At 34.6% G+C, this 19,247-nt stretch overlaps 1 protein-coding gene across 2 annotated transcripts in view; it reads left to right on the forward strand.

The window, feature by feature from the left end:
* The first annotated feature begins 2,612 nt into the window (after positions 1 to 2,612).
* The window catches only part of MYOM2 (myomesin 2), a 163,527-nt gene continuing 146,892 nt past the window's right edge, over positions 2,613 to 19,247 (forward strand). The window contains exons 1-4 of one of the 2 annotated variants that reach the window (XM_007476226.3): positions 2,666 to 2,764; positions 2,860 to 2,899; positions 12,577 to 12,695; positions 17,372 to 17,518. In XM_007476226.3, the coding sequence (XP_007476288.2) occupies positions 12,589 to 12,695; positions 17,372 to 17,518 (254 nt within the window). In that variant the 5' untranslated portion in view covers positions 2,666 to 2,764; positions 2,860 to 2,899; positions 12,577 to 12,588. Of the gene's footprint in view, positions 2,765 to 2,859; positions 2,900 to 12,576; positions 12,696 to 17,371; positions 17,519 to 19,247 lie in introns of both variants that reach the window. The other variant, XM_001381469.3, reaches the window with a different exon arrangement.

Raw genomic sequence — 19,247 nt, forward strand, 5'->3', positions numbered from 1 at the left:
GAAGGGAGGAAGAAAATTTGTATCATATCAGTGCCTTGCGGGCAGATACCAAGATTGATTGGGTAGAATGTGAAGGTGAACAACTGAGGATCTACCATTATGTGTGAACAATGAAATAAATAATGAAAAACTATGGTGCAGAAAGCTGTAGTCAGTGTCAGAAAAACTAGTATAAGAACCAATGAAAAATTCATCAACAAGGATGTTTCTGTATGAAAAGGGAAGAAGTATAACAAATGGAAAGTATATGATAAAGTTTTGCATGAATTTCTATAGTGATATAATCTAACCAGTGAAATTGTAATTTGTCAGTTTTTGATGTAGAAAGAATAATTTCACTCATTAACAAGAAGATTGAAAAGGTTTTAGGACCTTATCAAGTACATGGAATAGAAATGTGCATAGGAAGCAACATGATTTTAAAAGAAAAGTTATCAATTTTAAAGAACTCACATCAATAATTGTTATTGATATTGTAGCAGCCATTTGTGTGAAGTCAACATTTTCAAGGATTATTAAAGCCCATGAGCAGTTGTACCAAAGTATAAAGAAAAGGGAGATCAAAAATAAAAAAAAAACCCACCAAAATTGACATTATTATTATGAATGAAACGAACAACACAGCAAGAACCCAAACACCTGCTCTATCTGTTGCTGTTATTGTAATACTCTTTTCATGGGCCAAATAGTATGAAGATTAGAGAATTGAAGATTTGAAAAGTATAATTTTTACTGACCAAATTCACTTTTTCCTTCAATGCTATGCCATAATCAATGTTAGAAGAGCTACAGGTAAGACTATAAGATCTGGACATTTTTATCAGACTGTAAATCATCCATCTTACAAAATCATTAGAGGATTTTTTTTTACTTGAAATTGGCCTCTGGGTCTTGATTCCATTGATGAAATGGACTCTAATATATTCATTTACATACTGATAAACAGAATTATTCTATAATTGTAGAAATGCCTTTAAAGATATGTACTTAGCACACAGTTCCTGGCAAATAATTTGTGTTCAATAGACACTAGTTGGCCAATTGGATACCATTACATGTCCTTGCATGAAGTCACACTTCACAAAAGATTTAGAAATGTATCCACTAGGGAAAGAGTAACATGCTTCAATAGAAGCTCGTATATTTTAAGCATGGGGAAATATACTATTTGTCAAAAGTATGGCTAATATCTAATGTGATGACACTGTTACACTAAATGGCCCCAGACTCCTGTGATTTTTGAGTTCATATCCTGTTTCTTTTGTGACTGTCAGCTCTCCTTAGGCATCATAGACACATGTCTGGAAGGGACTTAAAGATGAAATAATTCAACCATCTCATTTCATGGGCGATGAACTAGAAGTTCAATGACTTAATAAAGGTCATACAGCTTGTAGTAGAGCTGGGAGTAGAACAAATTTCTTGACTCCCAGAACAGAGTTTATGCTGCCTCTCACAAAATCTTCTAATTCTCTTGGTGTGTCTATCCTTTCTAAACATCTAATTTTCCATGGGCTAGGGATCCAAATGGCCACAGTCAGAAGAATTATATTTAAAATAGGAATAAACAGGTTCTAAGCAAAGGAACTAAGAACCTTTCTATAAATAAAATGCATGTACTTTTAGCGTGTGAATTTTGTGCCATCAATTTGACCTTTTTTCCCTTAGTTTCTAATTCAAGTAGATGTTCTGAACGAGAGAGATTCATGGAATTCTCCCACTTATCTTCCAAGGAATAATTCTGATTCTACCTCATCTCTGGTTTTCCCATCTGGAATAAGCTCTTCTTTCTCATAAATCTCATTGTAATTTTTCTCACTTTCATACCTTTCACATTTTAATTTACAGTTTAACTATCCTTGAAATAATAGACATATAAAAGATATATTTGTTGACTGGATGTAGAAAATTATTTTATTTATATCTTAATATATCCTATATGCAAATATGAACAGACTACATGTCCCTATTTAGATAGGGTATGTGACAGCAGCTATAAATAAAAGATAATTTTCATGATGTGCAGGGGATCTTCTTGCTGATTAAAATTCTTAAATAAACTAATGTGGGATGAAAGCTGGTGATACTGATACTGATAACAAGCATTTGAATCCAGCAAACTGTGGTCAGATATTGGAATCTTTCTCTCCTTGGATGCACAGAGGGCTTTTTTTTATTTGTTTGACATGGCTTAACAAATGGCAATAATGTTTATTGAAATTCAAACAGTAATTAAAGACTCATCAAGGAATATCATTTTACATGCCAGGGAAGCACAGTGTTTAAATCAGAAGGACTGACATTTGGCTTAGAAGGCTTAAAACTCAGCAATGAATTCACATTTAACAATCAAAGATAAAAAAGAAATGAAAAAGTTGTCTCCTTCCCTCCTCTGAAAACTTAGTTTCCTTTATTATAATCTTTTATGTAAGAAAAAACACTTATCTTGGAGTAGAGTAATGATTTTCCCCTCTTTCATCTTTTGTTTTTTGCATTGTGTTCAATTTGGAGGAAATTTCATAAATCTTGGGAATTGGAGGGGTCTCCTTTAATTAAGATTAGCCCTAGAATTTATTATGTAGTTGTCAATTTGGGGAGAAGAACTCCCTCTATTCTATATATAGAATACTCTCTGGCCATAAATGGGGAGGGAAAGGGCAGGAGCTTTCAAGACAGAAATTATTTTTGTTTTCCTCAGCTAGGGCTTGGTGAGCTGGGTGGGGAAGATCTCCTCTTCTCTTGGGCTAGTTAAATATCTCTCCAGGTAAGTTTTCTTTTCTTCCCCCCTCCCTCAACTTGATAGAGTGTAGAAACAAAAAATAATTTTGGAGAATAATTTTATACAAATCTCTCTCATAGTGGCAAACGTGATCAGTTTCAGAGTAAGCAAGGAGCAGAGGTATGTATATTCCAAGCCTATATTGGAGATATTAGAAATGTTTTATTCATTTCAGAAAGAGATGTTCCAAAGGACCTTGAGGGATAAAAACCCATCGACCAGGTTTGAATTAGTATGTGTCTACTTATCCTTCACAGTAATGGTCATTATTATTATTTCAACATTTTAGTAGTCTCTAAAGTAATTTGTCTCTATGCCTTTTTTGGGGGTACTTGCATCCTTCATAGTACTCATAGGTAGACTCAGACAGTTGGATGGCTTTTGGAATTTTGTTGCAGTTGTCTGAATGAATTCCCTAGGAGAATATGGAATGGAAATAACATAAAATAGAATAATGTGCTGCACACCTGGGGACTTAGATTATTCTTCTTTGACATATGATGAAAAAGCAGCCAAGAAAAAAAAGAAAGAAAGAAATATAGATCATTTAGTCTAGGTTCCTTAGTGGGAGTAGGGGAAAAATGATGGTATATTGGTCATATTAAGACTTTTCAAGAAACTGCCTTAGAACTCTAGCCATTAGAGAGCTGCTTTTTCTTTCTTTCTTTCTTCTTTACTCTTTTTGATGTGTTATAATCCTTTTGAAAATTTCAGCGGAATTCTATCCAATAGAGTCTTTGCCCAATCTAGGTGAGCTTTTGAAAGTATATCTGGAAGAAAAAGATAGTGGAATTGAATGACTGAACACAGTGTCATTGAATAGACACTAATGAAGGATAACAGGGGATGCAGTGTTTGGAAGCATCTAACTTTTTTATCTTATATCATTTCATATATTTTATTACTTGGTTAGAAAAGTAGCTGTATTTATAGAGCAAAGAGAACAGCCAAATTTTTAAAAGGCATTCTAGGTAAATCTTTTTAGTAGTTGAAGTTGCAGCATTGTGGGTGATGTAGACATTAAATTAAGGCAGACTCAGGGTGTTTCGTTTGGGTGTGTGGTTGTGCATTTATTTTTGATTTAGGACTGTGATTTCCCTAATGCTGGAAACTCCTGATATGAAAATTTCTCTACTGTCACAAGTTTGGAATTCATTAAAACTATATAGTCTTTGAGAGCTGATTGAGACTTTGAGAGGTTAAGTGACTTGTGCAGAGTCACTTGGACAGCATAAATGAGAACCAGGATTTGAACCCACATTTTCCTGACTTTAGGCCTAGCCTTCTATTTAATACACTGCAATGATTCTTATGGCTCTTATTTAATTAATGCAAAAAATCCCTCCAGAGATGATTATCATATAACACATAAGAGATGATTACTTTTAATTCACTCAAATTTGAAATATATAAGCATTATATCAGCTATTGGGAAAGTAGGCCTTTTCTAAAAATGATAAATTACTCTGTCTTATACTCTACTCAGTTATTCATTGCTTATTTTGGTAGCATGCATGATGTACCTTTAAGCTTCAGCTTCTTTATAGCAAAAAGTACGCTAAAGTAGTTGAAGACACACCCGAGGCCACCCATAATGTGGCTCCAAATGTTTTAGTAAGTGATAATTTATTTGGAAAAATATTTGAGACATATTTGGTAAAAATATTTGGAAAAATGTCAGTTTCCTGAGGCCAGCCATCAAATCCCAAAGGAATTCATCATTGAGGATTGAGAGGCAGTAAAGTATAATGAAAAGAGTCTGAGAGTCCTAGTTAAATCCTGCATTAAAATCCTGGCTCTGACACTACTCATGACCTTGTTCAACTTATTTCCCTTTTAGGACCTCAGTTTCCTCATCTATAAAATAAGGAAATTGGACTGGAGGCTCTCTTAGGCCCCTTCCAGCTCTAACTATATGACTTTTTGATATTTTACACATAATTACCATATTTTTACGATGGTTTATTTTGAAAATATTTTTGAAGAAGTTTACCAAAGTCAATAAGGATCCATAAGACATCATCCTTTGATCCTCTGGGCAATAGAGAGAATATTGCAATTGATATCAGAACAACTGGGTTTTAATTCTGGCTCTGCCATTTAGCTCTGTGAACATAAGTAAGCTACTTAATCTTTCAACTGTAAATTTTTTTTTCATATGCAAATTGAGAAAAGTAATAATAAGACTATGTACCTTATAGAATGACTGTAAGAAATGAACTTTGTCAAGCTCTAATCCTACAGAAATGTTATGTTTATTGTTCGCTAGAGGTAGATTGTCTTATGTGCAGAATAACATTTTTGCTTAGGTATTTGGGGTGTATCATGAAATTCACATTTTAGCTTTATACCAATTAGGCACTGGATTTAGGAAGACCAGGGTTCCTATCCAGCTTGAACATTGCTTTTGTGTAACCTTGGAGGAGTTATTTGACTTCTCTGGCATGAAGTTTTATCATCCATAAAATAAAGAGATTAGTTTAGATGACATCTAAGGCCCTTTCCAGCTCTAAAGCTATGGTCTTTGATCTACTAAGTCATAGATGGATTATATCAAGGGACAGAGTTTCCATTCCAGGAGTTCCCCAACATGGGCACAATCACATATCCTTCATGTAAACATAGGGTAATTGCTAATTCAGTTTGTGAATGATACTATAATACTCATCAAACTGAAATGAATACTTAGCAATTTCCTTAAATTTCTATATTAAAATACTTTCACAAATCACGAAATCAGAATTTGAAGCAGCCTCAGGGGCCACTTAGTCCAAGTCATAAATGAATACAATTTCCTTTTACTGCATTCTGGACAACTGGTCTACTTGAAGCCATCTGATGAGGGGAAATCTGTTATGTTGCTAGGCAGTTCATTCCACTTTGGCATAGCTCTAATTGTTAGGAAGTTTTTCCTTACATCAAGTTGATATCTGCCTCCCTATAATTTTCACTCATTGCCCCTGGTTCTTGTCCTCTGTCTTTAGATGGCATGGAAGAGCTGGTCTCAAAATATTCCTTGCAGAGTGGAATGAATGCTAAGCATATCATCGACAAACAGTCCTCAATATTTGATGACAGTGTAACATTTCATTCTGGTGTGGTAATTTCTTAACCTGATAGGGGCTTTCTTTAAGAGTCTCTGGCAAGCAAACTGAGCCCAAGATCTACATGTTATGATGACTTTTTCCCTTTTCTTTTCTATTTAGCTTACCCAGGAGGTACATTTTTGCCTTGCACTATATTTTATTCCTTCTTTCAGGAAGGCTTATAAAAAGTTAATTTTTTCCTCCTATAATTTTGATGGAGCTGCTAGAATGACTATTGCCTGAGAAAAGGAATCTTCCTCTCAAAAATATAATTTAGAGAGAATTTTGAAGTAGTATGATGATGTATAAGGAACACAGGATTTAGAACTTCTGCCCTTATGCCCACCAAGCCTGTAAAAATGTGCTCATTTAAAAACTTAGTTTCAATTCCTAACTCTGGGAAGAAACAATTGAATTTTTTCGAAAACTTTTCTGATAGAAGGAGCAAAATTTATAACGAATAGGGAGTGCACCTCCTGAGTACCCCAAATAGAACAAAAAGCTGTGACTATTTGTGTACCCTGAGTTTAGTTTGCTTCCTAGAGACACTTAAAGAAGGTCACTGTCAAGTTAAAGAGTTACAACACCAGAAAGAAATGTTACACTGTCATCAGATATTGAGGACTGCTTGTCGACGATATACTTAGTATTAATTTCATTATTCAGGGAATATGTAACCATGGGCAAGTTGCTTAAGTATTCAGAGCTTCAATTTCTTCATCTGAAAAATTAAGCATTTTGGACTGGACTGGCACCAAGGCCTCTTTTAATACTTATATTTTGGAATTCTAGGATATCTTTTAGAAATGACAGCAATTAAAATCCTTCCTATTTTCTTCAAGATACAATTCAGGAATGACTACCTGTATGATGCTGTTTAAAAACCATTTGAAAGAAGTAGGGATGTTTATCCTGGCAAAGACAGTGAAGACAAGATAACTGTCTTCAAGTACTCAAAGATATATTATAAGAACAAGGGATTATGGGAGTTTTCCCTAATTTCAGAGAGCAGAACTACCTGCAATATATGGGAGACAAATTCTGGTTATTTTAAAAGTAAACAAAAGTTTGAATCCTTACTAAGATTCTTATTAGCTATGTGTCTCCAGGCAATTCATTTAAACTGTATTTGCCTCAGTTTCCATACCTGTAAAAATGGAGATAATAATAATATCTTCCTGCTAAGATTATTGTATGGATTGTATTTGTAAGGAAAACCAAATCAAAACTTTTTAACAAATCAAAACTTTTAAACAAAAGTGGAGTAACCTACCTCAGGAAGTCAAGGTTTCACTAAAAGCCCAAGGAATGACTAGATAGCTCCTTGCTGTAATTAGGACTTGCTTTTTTAAGACTAGGTTGTTTTCGATGACCACTTACATCCTTCAGCCCTGAATTGGGGTAGTGACTGACTGCCTGATTTTTCAACTAGACATATCTTTCTCTCCTTATTTCACCTGTAGTACTCTGTTCTTTTCTTTCATGTAGCACAGTCTAATTTATATTTTAGTTTACTTTGTGAGACTGGTAGGTGACACAGTTGATAGAGTGCTAGACATGGAGTCAGGAAGACTTGAATTTCAATCCTGACTAAGACAACTATATGTCTCCAGGCAACTCATTTAAACAGTATTTGCCTCAGTTTCCATATTTTTGTATGGATTGTATTTGTAAACTACTTTGTAAATCTTTTTTTAAAATTTTATTTGGTCAATTTCAAACATTATTCCTTGGTTACAAAAATCATATTCTATTTCTCCCTCCCCTTCCCCCAACCTTTTCCATAACCGATATGCAATTTCATTGAGTACATGTGTTCTTGATCAGACTACTTCCATGCTGTTAATGTTTGCACTAGGATGATCATTTAGAGACTACATCCCCAATCATATCCTCCTCAACCCATGTAATAAAGCTGTAAGTTTTAAAGCACAATATAAACACTACTTTTTATTTGTAATTACTTGATTCTTTCTCTTATTTCTCCTAATAGATTGTAAGCTACCTGAAAGTTAATACCATATTTTATTTTTTTCCAGCATGTAGCATGTGGTATTGTGTAGACAATAAATATGTTTGTTGCAAGGGAAAATGCATAGAATTCAAAGATAAAGATGTCCTAAAAGTTTTAATGCAGCTTAAAGATATTAAAGCTTAAAAGGTTATTTTTGCTTAAAAAGTTTTTGAAGCTTACAATTGGACTAAGACTTTTGGGACACCTTTATTGGAAAAAATAGATCCTTTCACTGTTTTAATGAGCAAAAACTCAGTGACCCATAGAACTGATAGTTGCATGTCTAGGATTGCTTTTCCCAGCAAAAGAGAATTGGGTAAAGGAGGTTTTAATAGGAAAGAGAGTTGTTGAAAAGGGATTTAGTGGTGCAGGAGGCACAGATGATAAAAAGGAAGTGTGGACAATTGGCAACATAGTCTCTCATCACAGGCAGGATCATTTTCTGGTTCTCCACCACTATCCATCATATCCAAATTTGTTTTGTAGTTCAGAATGTGTTCAGTGTGGTAGAGTGAAAAGATAATTGGGTTAGGAGTCAAGAGATCTGAGTTCTGGTCCTTTTCTCTGTCACTAACTGACTGTGTAACCTTGAGCAAACCATTTGCCTCACCTAAAAAGCAAAGATGTATGGATTGGGTGATTTCTAAGGTTCCCTCTGGTTTAAAAAAGCAATTCTATGTTTTACACTGTAAGGGATACCTTTTCCAAAAGACTATCATAGTATTTAGCTGGGTGTGTAAGCAGTCACCATGGCAGGGACTTCTATGTGTATATAGACATAGTTTTAAGGCCCTGCTTGGCAGAGGACAAACTGAGAGGTAAAAGTGACAGCAGCAGCAGCTGTGTGTTAGCAGACTCAGAATGTTTGAGAATAATTCAGGATGAGGTCAGTGTTAGAGTGTGAATCTCCATGGGGCCTAGGACTAAGAAAAATCATGAAAGAAGCACACTTGAAAAGTAGGCATATTTGTGGAAGAAATATTGAATGGAAAACTGGAAGATTTATAGGCCATCTATTCCTACCCATACCTCACTAAGAATTCCTTAGAAAGGGTCTGAAAACCATAGAACTCTAGATTAAACCACCAAGTACAAAGATTAGAACTGAATTCAAGTTTCTGTTTAGCCCCCGAAACCTTACTTCCAAGAATGTAAGGACATACTGAACTATATTCATCAAAGGATATCTGAGCTACATCTTGTAGATAGTGCTTTTTTCCTTGTGTTGTAACCAAGGTAAGGAACAGATATATAATTTATTGAAAGAATGGGTCTAGGAATAAAAGGAAAAATTCTTTAAATGTAATCCCATTTCTCTAATCTCTAGAAAGTACACCCCTTGCTTCTATGCACGGATTTGAATAACTGTGTGTCCATACATTGTTTGTGATACTAAACAAGTGTCTAATTAATTTGACAAGTAGTTATTGAGTGCTGAGTATGTGCCTGCTTGTGGGAGGTATGGTAAGGCTTTTTTAAAGGTACTTAATCAGCTGTTTCCAAAAGGCTTCAATAGTGCTGACCTTTACCATGGGCATTGCCTTTAAAACAGAACATTAAATGTAGTCATTGGGTTATACACGTTGTGACTTTTCTGATGCAAATTATAAATTTAAGGTTGCCTTGACCCCAAATATCCAGTGCAATTCTGGGTCATCCTTTCCCTTCCATTGCCCCCAGGGGAAAAAAACCAACTCATATCATGTTTTAAAATAATCAAAATGTAATTATGAGCTCAAAAATTTAGAGATCATCTAATTCAATACTTTCTTTTTAGAGATGATGAAATTAAGACCCAGAAAAAAAATTTTCTTGTTATCAGAGATCACATGGTTCATGACTGGAGTACGATTTAAACCTAGGTATTCTGATTCAGAATCTGGTACTCTGTTTTCTATTATGTAGCTTTCTTGTATGTCCCATCCAAATGAAAACAATTCTCATATTTTCAGGTAATCCATTCTACTTTTGAATAGCTCTAATTGCCAAAAAAGGGTTTTGTTTTGTTTGTTTTTCTGATATTGAGCCCAAATATGCCTTTCTACAATGTCTTCATATTTATTCCTACTTCTCTTCTCTGGGGCTAAGCAGTTCAATGTGATAGCCCTTTAGATTATTGAAGATCTGCCATGTCCAAATTGTTTTTTCTCCAGATTAAACACCCTAAATTCCTTCAATAGACAGCATGACTGTTATTTCTCTCACCACATTATTCACCCTACTTTGGACAAATCAGTTTGTCTTCCTGAAAATATGGCACTCAAAATTAATGCTGGTATTGCTGTAGACTTTCCATGCCTTCTGGAACAATACTATTAATCCTTATATATTTTCGCTCCTCTATGAAATAGTTGAAAAAATTATGAAATCACAGAAAGTTGCAAATGGACATGAGACATAAATGTAAAAGAGTACACAATAAAAATTAAAATTAGATTAAAATACAAGAGAATATCTTTCTCAACTATGGCGAGGGAGAATTCTTAACTGAATAAGAACTCATAAAAAAGAAAATATATTAGTTCATTATGTAAAATTGAAATGTTTTGCACAAACAAAATCAATACATCTAGGATAAGCTGGGAAACTATTAATTGGGAAAATATTCTCATCAAATATCTGATAAATGTCAAATTCTAAACTATATGGAAAATGAATACAAATATATGATTAAGAAGCATGATAAATGATCAAAGAATATAACCAAACAGGTCACATGATTGAAAAAAGACAATTGCAAATTATTAATACTCATATAGATTATTACAAATTACTACTAAGATAAATACAAAATAAAATTACTCTGGCTTTACACTTTATACCCAGTAAATTGGCAATATGACAAAAATAAATCATCAATATTGGAAATGGCATAGGAAATCAAGCATCCAAATACATTGTTGGTGAAACTGTGAATTGGTCTGACCATTTTGGAAAACAATTTGGAATTAGTAAAGTGATTAAATTATTTGTTCTCTTTGTTCCAGAAATCCCACAGTTAGGGATATGTCCTCAATGGGGCACACACACTTAGAAAGGGAAAAATCAGTAGTAACACACTTTTAGTAAAAAATTGGAAATTAAAAAAACATCAATTTAGGAATGTCTTAACTAGCTATAGTATTAGCTATAATGAAAATGATAAAAATGATAAATAAGAGGAATTTAAAGAATCATGGAAAAGCTTACGTTTACGGATCTAAAGTGAATAAAGAAGAACCATGAGTATGATATACACAAAGATTCTACCAAAAACAAGAACAATATAAAGGAATTTCCCCCCTCTCCTTTCTTTGGGGAAATGGGGGATTATATGATATATTTTTTCAGAAATATTCTTCCTTGACTATGGAAAGATACTCTTTCACACTGTATTTTGATTCTTATTTTTTGTTGTATAATCTTTCACATTTAGTTCATTTATCTATTTGTAACTTGCTGTTGTTTTATAATTTTTTCAGTGGTATTATAATTTTCTCAATAAAGCACAAAACATAAAAAAACATGGTTTGCTTAAATGTTTGTTTTTTTGTTTCAAAAGAAGACTGTGTGTGGTAGTAAGTGGGAGAAAAGAATACGTCATAAATGATAGATATAGAAACAAACAGCATTGATAACACTTTAAATAAGAATAAATAAAGCTATGAAGTTTTTGAGCATTTCAGCAGGTAATATGGGGAGACAGCCAGCAGTTAACATAAAGAAACCTAATTTAAAAGATTAACTTGATAGAAAATCATAGTAATAGACACATAGTTGAGAGCTACTCAAATATTAATGCTTGTCCTTTGCCCATTCCTTCCTCCCACTTTTTGTTCCTCATCCTCAACCCTGACATTTCCTTTTACCTAAAGGATCCTGAACAGAGAAAATGAAACTCAACACCTTAGGTTGAAAAAGCTGTAATAGTCCTTTGTGTTCATAATATTTATGTGCTTTGAATGGAGTTTAAAAATTATATTTCTTGTGGGTAATAGTCTACCCATGCCTTAAGATAGTCTTGAACACAAAGTCTTTGACACTCAACTTGTTTGTCTAGTGATTAATAAGGAAAAGTAAGCTAGTGAAATCATCGTGGTATATAATGGAAGTTGTATTGATTTGGGAGTTTGGAGAGCTCTCCTCTATTAATCTAACACAGATTGTCTCTCCTGGTGTGCCATTATCAAACAGCTTCCTCAAGTCACCTTCCTACTTTGACAATTATATTCTTTCAAAATAATTTGATTTGTGATTCCAAATGTTTCCAAGGTTGTTAGATTCTTTCCTACTCCTCTGAAACCACACCCTGGCCTTCTCAGAACTCCTGAAATTATCTATAAATGGCAATGAAAATAGATCCTATCAAAGTTGACCATATTAAGATACTATTTTCTCTCTCTTTCTATTTTTTAATCCTAATGATCTTCAGGCACTCAATAAGTAATGGAGCTGAAGTAATCTTAAGGATCATGTAGTGCAACTTCATTGTATAGATTGGGAAGTCAAATTGTAGGGAAGGATAAAAGAGTGGTATCTTAATGACCTCCAATCTATGTATTTTCTTTGAGTCACCTAATGCCTCCTGAATTGGCCCATTAACTAGATCAGGTTTGTATTTTACAACATAATGAATATTAATACCATTGACTAGAGAATCACAGATGTATTTGAGAATCCTCATTAAACAGTGCTGAAGTACTTTTTCTCATTTGCAGGAGGAAGCAAAAATGTCATCGGTTTCATTGCCCTTCTACCAGAAGAGACACAAACACTTTGACCAGTCATATCGAAATATTCAGACCAGGTATCTTCTGGAAGAATATGCAGCCAAAAAGTAAGTTGAAATTCCTTGCAAGTTACTCTAAAATTTATTCAGAGGTCCCCAAAAGGATAATTATTGGAATTTGGAGTGGGAAGAATATAAGGTGACATTAAAGTCACAAAACAAAGGAGGAGGTATTCTGGCCAGATATACTTCTCTTTCTTCTGGAAATCCAGAAATTTTTGGCAGTATGCTGTGGGGAGAGGGCAGATAGCATGGACATGAAATTCAGTTTGGAGATCTGCTAGTTGAAGACACTGAGATGAGAATAAATAGATCAGTGATCTAAAGGTAGAAGGGATCTCAAAGTCTAATCCAGGCATTTAATAAATTAGGAAACTGAGCCCTAAAGGTATCAAGTGACTTGTTTAAGGTCACACACATAGGGACTCAAGAAGAAAAAGGCTATCAACCTCATAGAAAGAACTGACAGAGTCTGAATGCAGATTGAAGCATACAAATTTCCGTTTATTTCCTTTATGAGTTTTTTCTTGTATAAGTGATATGTCTTCTTTTACAATACAATGAATATGGAAATATGTATTTTATGATAGCACATCATTACCTCTATTGTGTTATCTGACATCTCAAGGAGAGGGAGAGGATAGGGAGAACATGAATCACAAAATGTCAGCTGATGATTATTAAAATTATTATCTGCATGTGCATATAATTGAGGAAAATATATGAAAAGAAAGTGGTAAATTCTGGGCTTCTAGTAAATTCCATGCATAAGCTTCAGAAGTGAAATTTGAATCCAAGACTTTTGACTTTAGAGTCATTGATATATTCCAGATATTATTGGTTATTATTATTAATCATAATGTAAACATTAAAGTTCTTCATAAATGCTAGCTATTATTATTGTAAATAATCATTTGCTATATTTTAAATATCATTGTAGGCCACTATATAGTGTGGTGGGTAGAGTTTTGGGCTGAAGTCAGGAAGACTAATCTTCCTGAGTTCAAATCTGGCCTTAGTCACTAGCTACGTGACCCTAGGCAAGTCACTTCACCCTGTTTGCCCAAGTTCCTCATCTGAAAAGTGCACTGGAGAAGGAAATGGCAAACCTCTCCAGGATCTTTGTCAATGGGGTCATGAAGAGTTGGACATAATTGAAATGACTGAAAACAACAAAAATTAATATAATTGTATTATTAACAATAATAATGATAATAATAAAACATATAGCATTGTAAAGTTTGTAAAACAGTTTGAAAATATCTCATTTTATTTTCATATCAATGAGTGAGGTAAATGCTGCTATCATTCCCAATTTATGGCCAAGAAAACTGAGGGAAATCAACATTAAATGGTTTACTCATTTGCCTAATTTGTAAGTGAGGCTAGGTTTGAACTTAGATCTTCCTGACTCCAGCTGCCTGTTTTAATGATGGAGGTTCCATAATTTAAGCCCTGGGCACCTGGACAGTACAGAATGTGCTACTGATTTTGATTATTCTTTGTGCTATTCTCTGTTCTCACCATAATAGAATGGTAGAATTTTGATTTAGGATGGAATCTTAAATATAATCTAATCTAACCTCTTTATTTCACAGATATTTCCCAATTTCTCCTAAATTCACCATAAAATAGGAGTGAGATAGAAAAGACTATATTGAAAAGGAAAACTAATGGAATATAGAAGAAAACTGGAATGGAGTCCAACATAAAAGTTATCACAAAGAAATAGTCTTTTTTATGGCCTAATGTAGATTCTATTATTTCTTTATTCCTTTCCCAAAGTGTAGTCTTCCCAACAACATTCAATATAGTCAATAGTATTCATGTCATTATTGATGAAGGACTCCTTCCCCTATAAGACTTCACTCTTGGAAAGAAACACAACAGCAGATAATCTTGGAGCTTCACTAATTGAATAGCCTTGGGCTACAATATTATAATTTGTCATTCTTGCAGGTATTTTAACTGACTTGAGTCATGGTAGTGTAGTTAAAAAGTTTTGGATCTGGCATCAGAACAATTAGAGTTAAGTCTCAATTTTTCCACTTGCTACGTATGTAATCATAGACAAGTCACCCAACCACTCTTGTTTTCATTCTCCTCAGCTATAAAATGAGGTAGCTAGGTGGCAGAGTGGATAGAGCACTGGGCTGGGATCAGGAAGACATCTTCCTAAATTCAAATCTGGATGAAGACACTTACTAGCTATGGGACCATTGGCAATTCCCTTAATTCTGTTTGCTTCAGTTTCTTCATCTATACAATGAATTCCAGTTGGAAATGGCAAGCCATTCTAGAATCTTTGCCAAGAAAATCCTGAATAGGTCATGGAGATTTGGTTACAGCTGAAAATGAATGAATGATGAAAATAAACTGAGGGGTTCGAACTAGGTGATTATTAAAATACTTTTCAGAATCTTATGCTCGTATAAAACCATGACTCAGTCAATCCAAAAGCATTTATTAATAACCTACTGTGTTCCAAGCCTTGCATTAAGTATTAGGATTATATAGATTTAAGTTCTAATCATTCTAACCAGCAAGAAGTTAATATTCTAAAATAGGAGGATACATTATGTTTACATATAGTAATGTGAAAGATATTCGAAATAGTTACAAGGAAACTGTAGAGAAGTAGGTACTAGGGGATTAGGAAGGGGAGGATTTGATCAGGGATTTGAAGGAAATCAGGGATTAGAAGAAGTAGGGATGAGTAGGAAGAGCATTTTAGGAATTGCCAGTGCAAAAGCACAGACAGAGATGAAGTATCGTATGTGATGAACAACAAGAAGGCCAGAATGACTGGATTGTAGGGTGAGGGGAGGGGTGTAATGTGTCTCCTTCTCAGCTTTGAACCCAAAGACAGACAATGAATGTATTCTGAGATCCTTACTCTCTTGGGTAATACAATACAAACATATGCACACATGTTCTCCTGGGATTTAGATCTCATGGGTAGAATCCTGAGGAAACCACACAAATTACACATAAAGCATGAAAGAGGTAAAATTCATATTCCTCTGAAAGGCAGAAATTCGTCACTAACTCCTTCACTCAATTCCAATGAAACATTTCTGGGCAAGTATAATAATGCAGATGGCTTGGAGAAGGTATAACCAGGACCAAGGAAATTCTGATACTAACTTTAACATTACTACCTAGAATTGTAGGCTGCTGATTCCAGGTCACTGGCTGTCATTGTCCTCATGCCTGCACATTCATTCCCTATGTCAACAGCACCGAGACCATCCTGGCAGCGTGTGGCCACTCTTGGTCCCTCATGGCCATGTTTACTCACAATCTTGACAGCTATAGCTTATCAGGCTACTTGACAGAGATAATGGAATTAACACTACTCACATGGTTCTGATGAAGGATGGTAGGGATTGCAGGGAAGCCCTCCAGCCAGTTTGGCTAAGGCTTATCTGCTAAAACTCTCTATATTTAGAAATATTTCATTGCAGTCATGTTTATATCATGTTAATATTACTATTCCATGAAGAAAACAAACCAACAGATTCACATTCAGTGCCAGTGACTATGGACAATTTCAAGGACATCAAAAGATAACTTTGTACAGGCTTTGGGCTTAAAGCCTTGATATGGTATGAACGGAACATGGAGAAAATGACTGATAGTGAAGATCATCCCCCAAAGTCATAGGATCCAAGCTGGCATGTCCCTTAGTGGCCAACTAGTCTGAGCTATTTCTGATAAAGAATCTCTAGTGCAATTTATCTTGTAAGTGTTTAAGTTCATAGAATTCCCACACTTTACAGAAGCAGAAACTGAGGGTCAAAGATTATCTGAAGAAGAGGCAGAGCTGGGATTTAAATCCCTGTGCTCCTGACTCTAATCACAGTGCTTTTTTTTCTCTATACTACTATGGTAGCCTCTCAATTGAATGTTAATGGTTCACAATTAGGTCAGTGTCTCCCCAAAGCCATCTTATATATATTGGGACACTAAGCTATAGGATGAAGATATAGAGACTCAGGTCCCTACTATCCCCTACTCCTACTCTTTTACAAAGTAAGGGATTCCAGAGCATGCCCTTCTCCAAACCCCATTGCCTTATGGGACTTGAATTTCAAGACTTTGTGTTGGTGGGAGATTTGGGGTCTCTTCCATAGACCTTATTTCTTTGTCTGTTGTTCCTCACACAATTCAGATCCTGGCTTTTTGGTTTCTGGGACTGGGAGATATATATGTTTGGGGGGCTTCCTTTCCATAATCAGTCTAGAAATAATCTGTATTTTTGACCTTAGGGATCACAGCATTATGGATCTTAGATTTAGAACTGATTGGGACTGTAGAATTGGAATCATTTGGCGAATAAGATAGTTGGAGCTTAGAAAAGTTAAGTAACTTGCCCAGTATTATACAATAAGTAGCAGAGACAGGATTTTAAGTCATCTTTTATTTTCTAATTTGGGTTTCTTTTTACTATAACATGATGCCTCCATCCTGCAGCTACCTCTACTTAACTCAGATTCTCTATTTGAAGTCTATGTAATATCTTAGGTAGGATGGGACTGAGTGGGAGAGATTCATAAATATTACTTTCCCCTTGTCAGTCTTCCTAAATGTATGGAGGAACATAGAATAGGTTCAGAAAAATGCAGCGAATGCTCTAGTTTTATGTGTGGAGATTATTTTTTCAAAAGAGTCTAATTATGTATTTCTATAATTAATTTAATGTTTATTCTGTTTTCTTTAAGGAGGGCTCAGTCTCAGTCTTCCTCTACCCAGAAGTCATCTTCCCAGAAAGCTTCTAGCAAGACATCAATTGGAGGAACAACATGCAGACTTTGTGAGAAAAGATTGAATACCTCCTCTGAAGAGGAAGAACTTGAAAGTAAAAGAAGGTAATATACATGTGTAATTTTTTTTCTCATTCTTGTCTACAGTGAACAGTGCTTAAGAGTTTTAATATATGATTGAAATCATAGAGTCACCACAGTAACTACTTCAGTCCAGCACTATTGGTTTGTAGCCAAAGAGAAAGGCAAATAAATAACTTAATCACTAGCAAAAACATTGACAAAACATGAATGTTTTCTAATTTTCAGACCAGTTCTTTTTCTAATCTATACTAGACTGTTTATTCCAGTTTACATCACTCAAATGCACACCAGAGAATGTAAAATGTAATTGAAAGTGTTGAGCATTTACAATATATTCTTGAACCAAAGGAGTCCTTGGATTTTCTAGTTCTAAAACAAAGTAAATAACCTTCCATCCCCAAGAAAAGAATTAGAAAAACAACTGGGGCCAAGTAGCAAAGAGGAGGTGCAACCTCTGGAGAGAATGGTTTTCTATTGCTTGTCTACAGGTATTTCCATCCTTCCTTTTCCAAATGTATCAGGGACATAAAAACTTGAGTGGAAAAAAGATGTGGACTAGAAAGACAAAGTAGTTATACTTTTTGACAGTCCATGAATCAATCAGCATTTATTCAGTGCCTACTAAGAACTAGTCACTGCACCAGGTGCTTAGGTTACAAAGAAAATAGTCCTTGATCTCAAGGAATTTACATTCTGTTGAGGAGAAAGCATTTAAATTTATATAAAATAAATATAAAACATTTTTTGCTTTTTATGTATGAGGCTGTGCTAGGACTTAGTTGTTACAAGAGAGGAGGAAGGATCAAGGACTTTCAATTGGAAGAGGAGGGAAAAGTGAGGCTTGCGCTATGAATGAGTTGTGGGGATTTTTAAATTTTTGCTAGTATATCAAGGACTCTATTCTTTTACATTTGGTAGAGATGTTATTTACCTTCTTAGTGAGTATGTGTGGGGAGTAACCTCATATAGAAATAAAAGTAGTGGCTTCCTTATTGCCTTATTTAAGAAGACTTTCTGTATGAAATGCCACACTTAAATCATTCCAGGAGAATGTAAGCTCTTTTATGGTGGTGTTTCAGACTTCAGACTAGTCTTTAGTCTTCAGTCTTCAAATGTCTAGTACCTAGCTTCATTTTCTGGACCATAGAAATCAATTAGATATATTGGACATTTAGGGCCCTAAAAGACCCTAAAATGGTTTTTGAATTGAATTGAATTGAGTTTTGAAGAATCCCCTAAAAATTTAAATACCCTTGAGACAAATAGCATCAATTGTTTATTGAATCATAGAATACTAGAGCTGAGAGACCTTGGAGATCATGTCACAGATGAAGACACTGAGCCTCAGAATGCTTCATCCAGGCTCACCAAAATAAGTGACAGTCAGGATTGATCCAGTCCCTGACATTTCCCCTATGCAAAATTGCTCTTTACTTTACCTTGGTTCAACCCTCTTGTTTTATAGATGGGGAAATATGCCTAGAAAAGGCAAATGAGTAACCCAATCACACAGCTTAGTTGTAGCAAAACACAGAGCACCTCAATGTTTTCTGATTTCTAATGCAGTGCCTTTTTGAATCTGTATCAAGCTGTTTCTCTCAGGTTAGATTCTTCAAATACACATCAGAGAATTTTAAATGTAATTGAAGGTCTTAAGTGAAAAGTCTGGAATTTCAGATCATATACCTAGAAGAGACCTTATAGATTATCCAATTCAACCATCTCACTTTTATAAGTGTCAAAATAGGTG

This window comes from Monodelphis domestica, chromosome 1 (genome assembly GCF_027887165.1).
Source record: "Monodelphis domestica isolate mMonDom1 chromosome 1, mMonDom1.pri, whole genome shotgun sequence".
NCBI lineage: Eukaryota > Metazoa > Chordata > Mammalia > Didelphimorphia > Didelphidae > Monodelphis > Monodelphis domestica.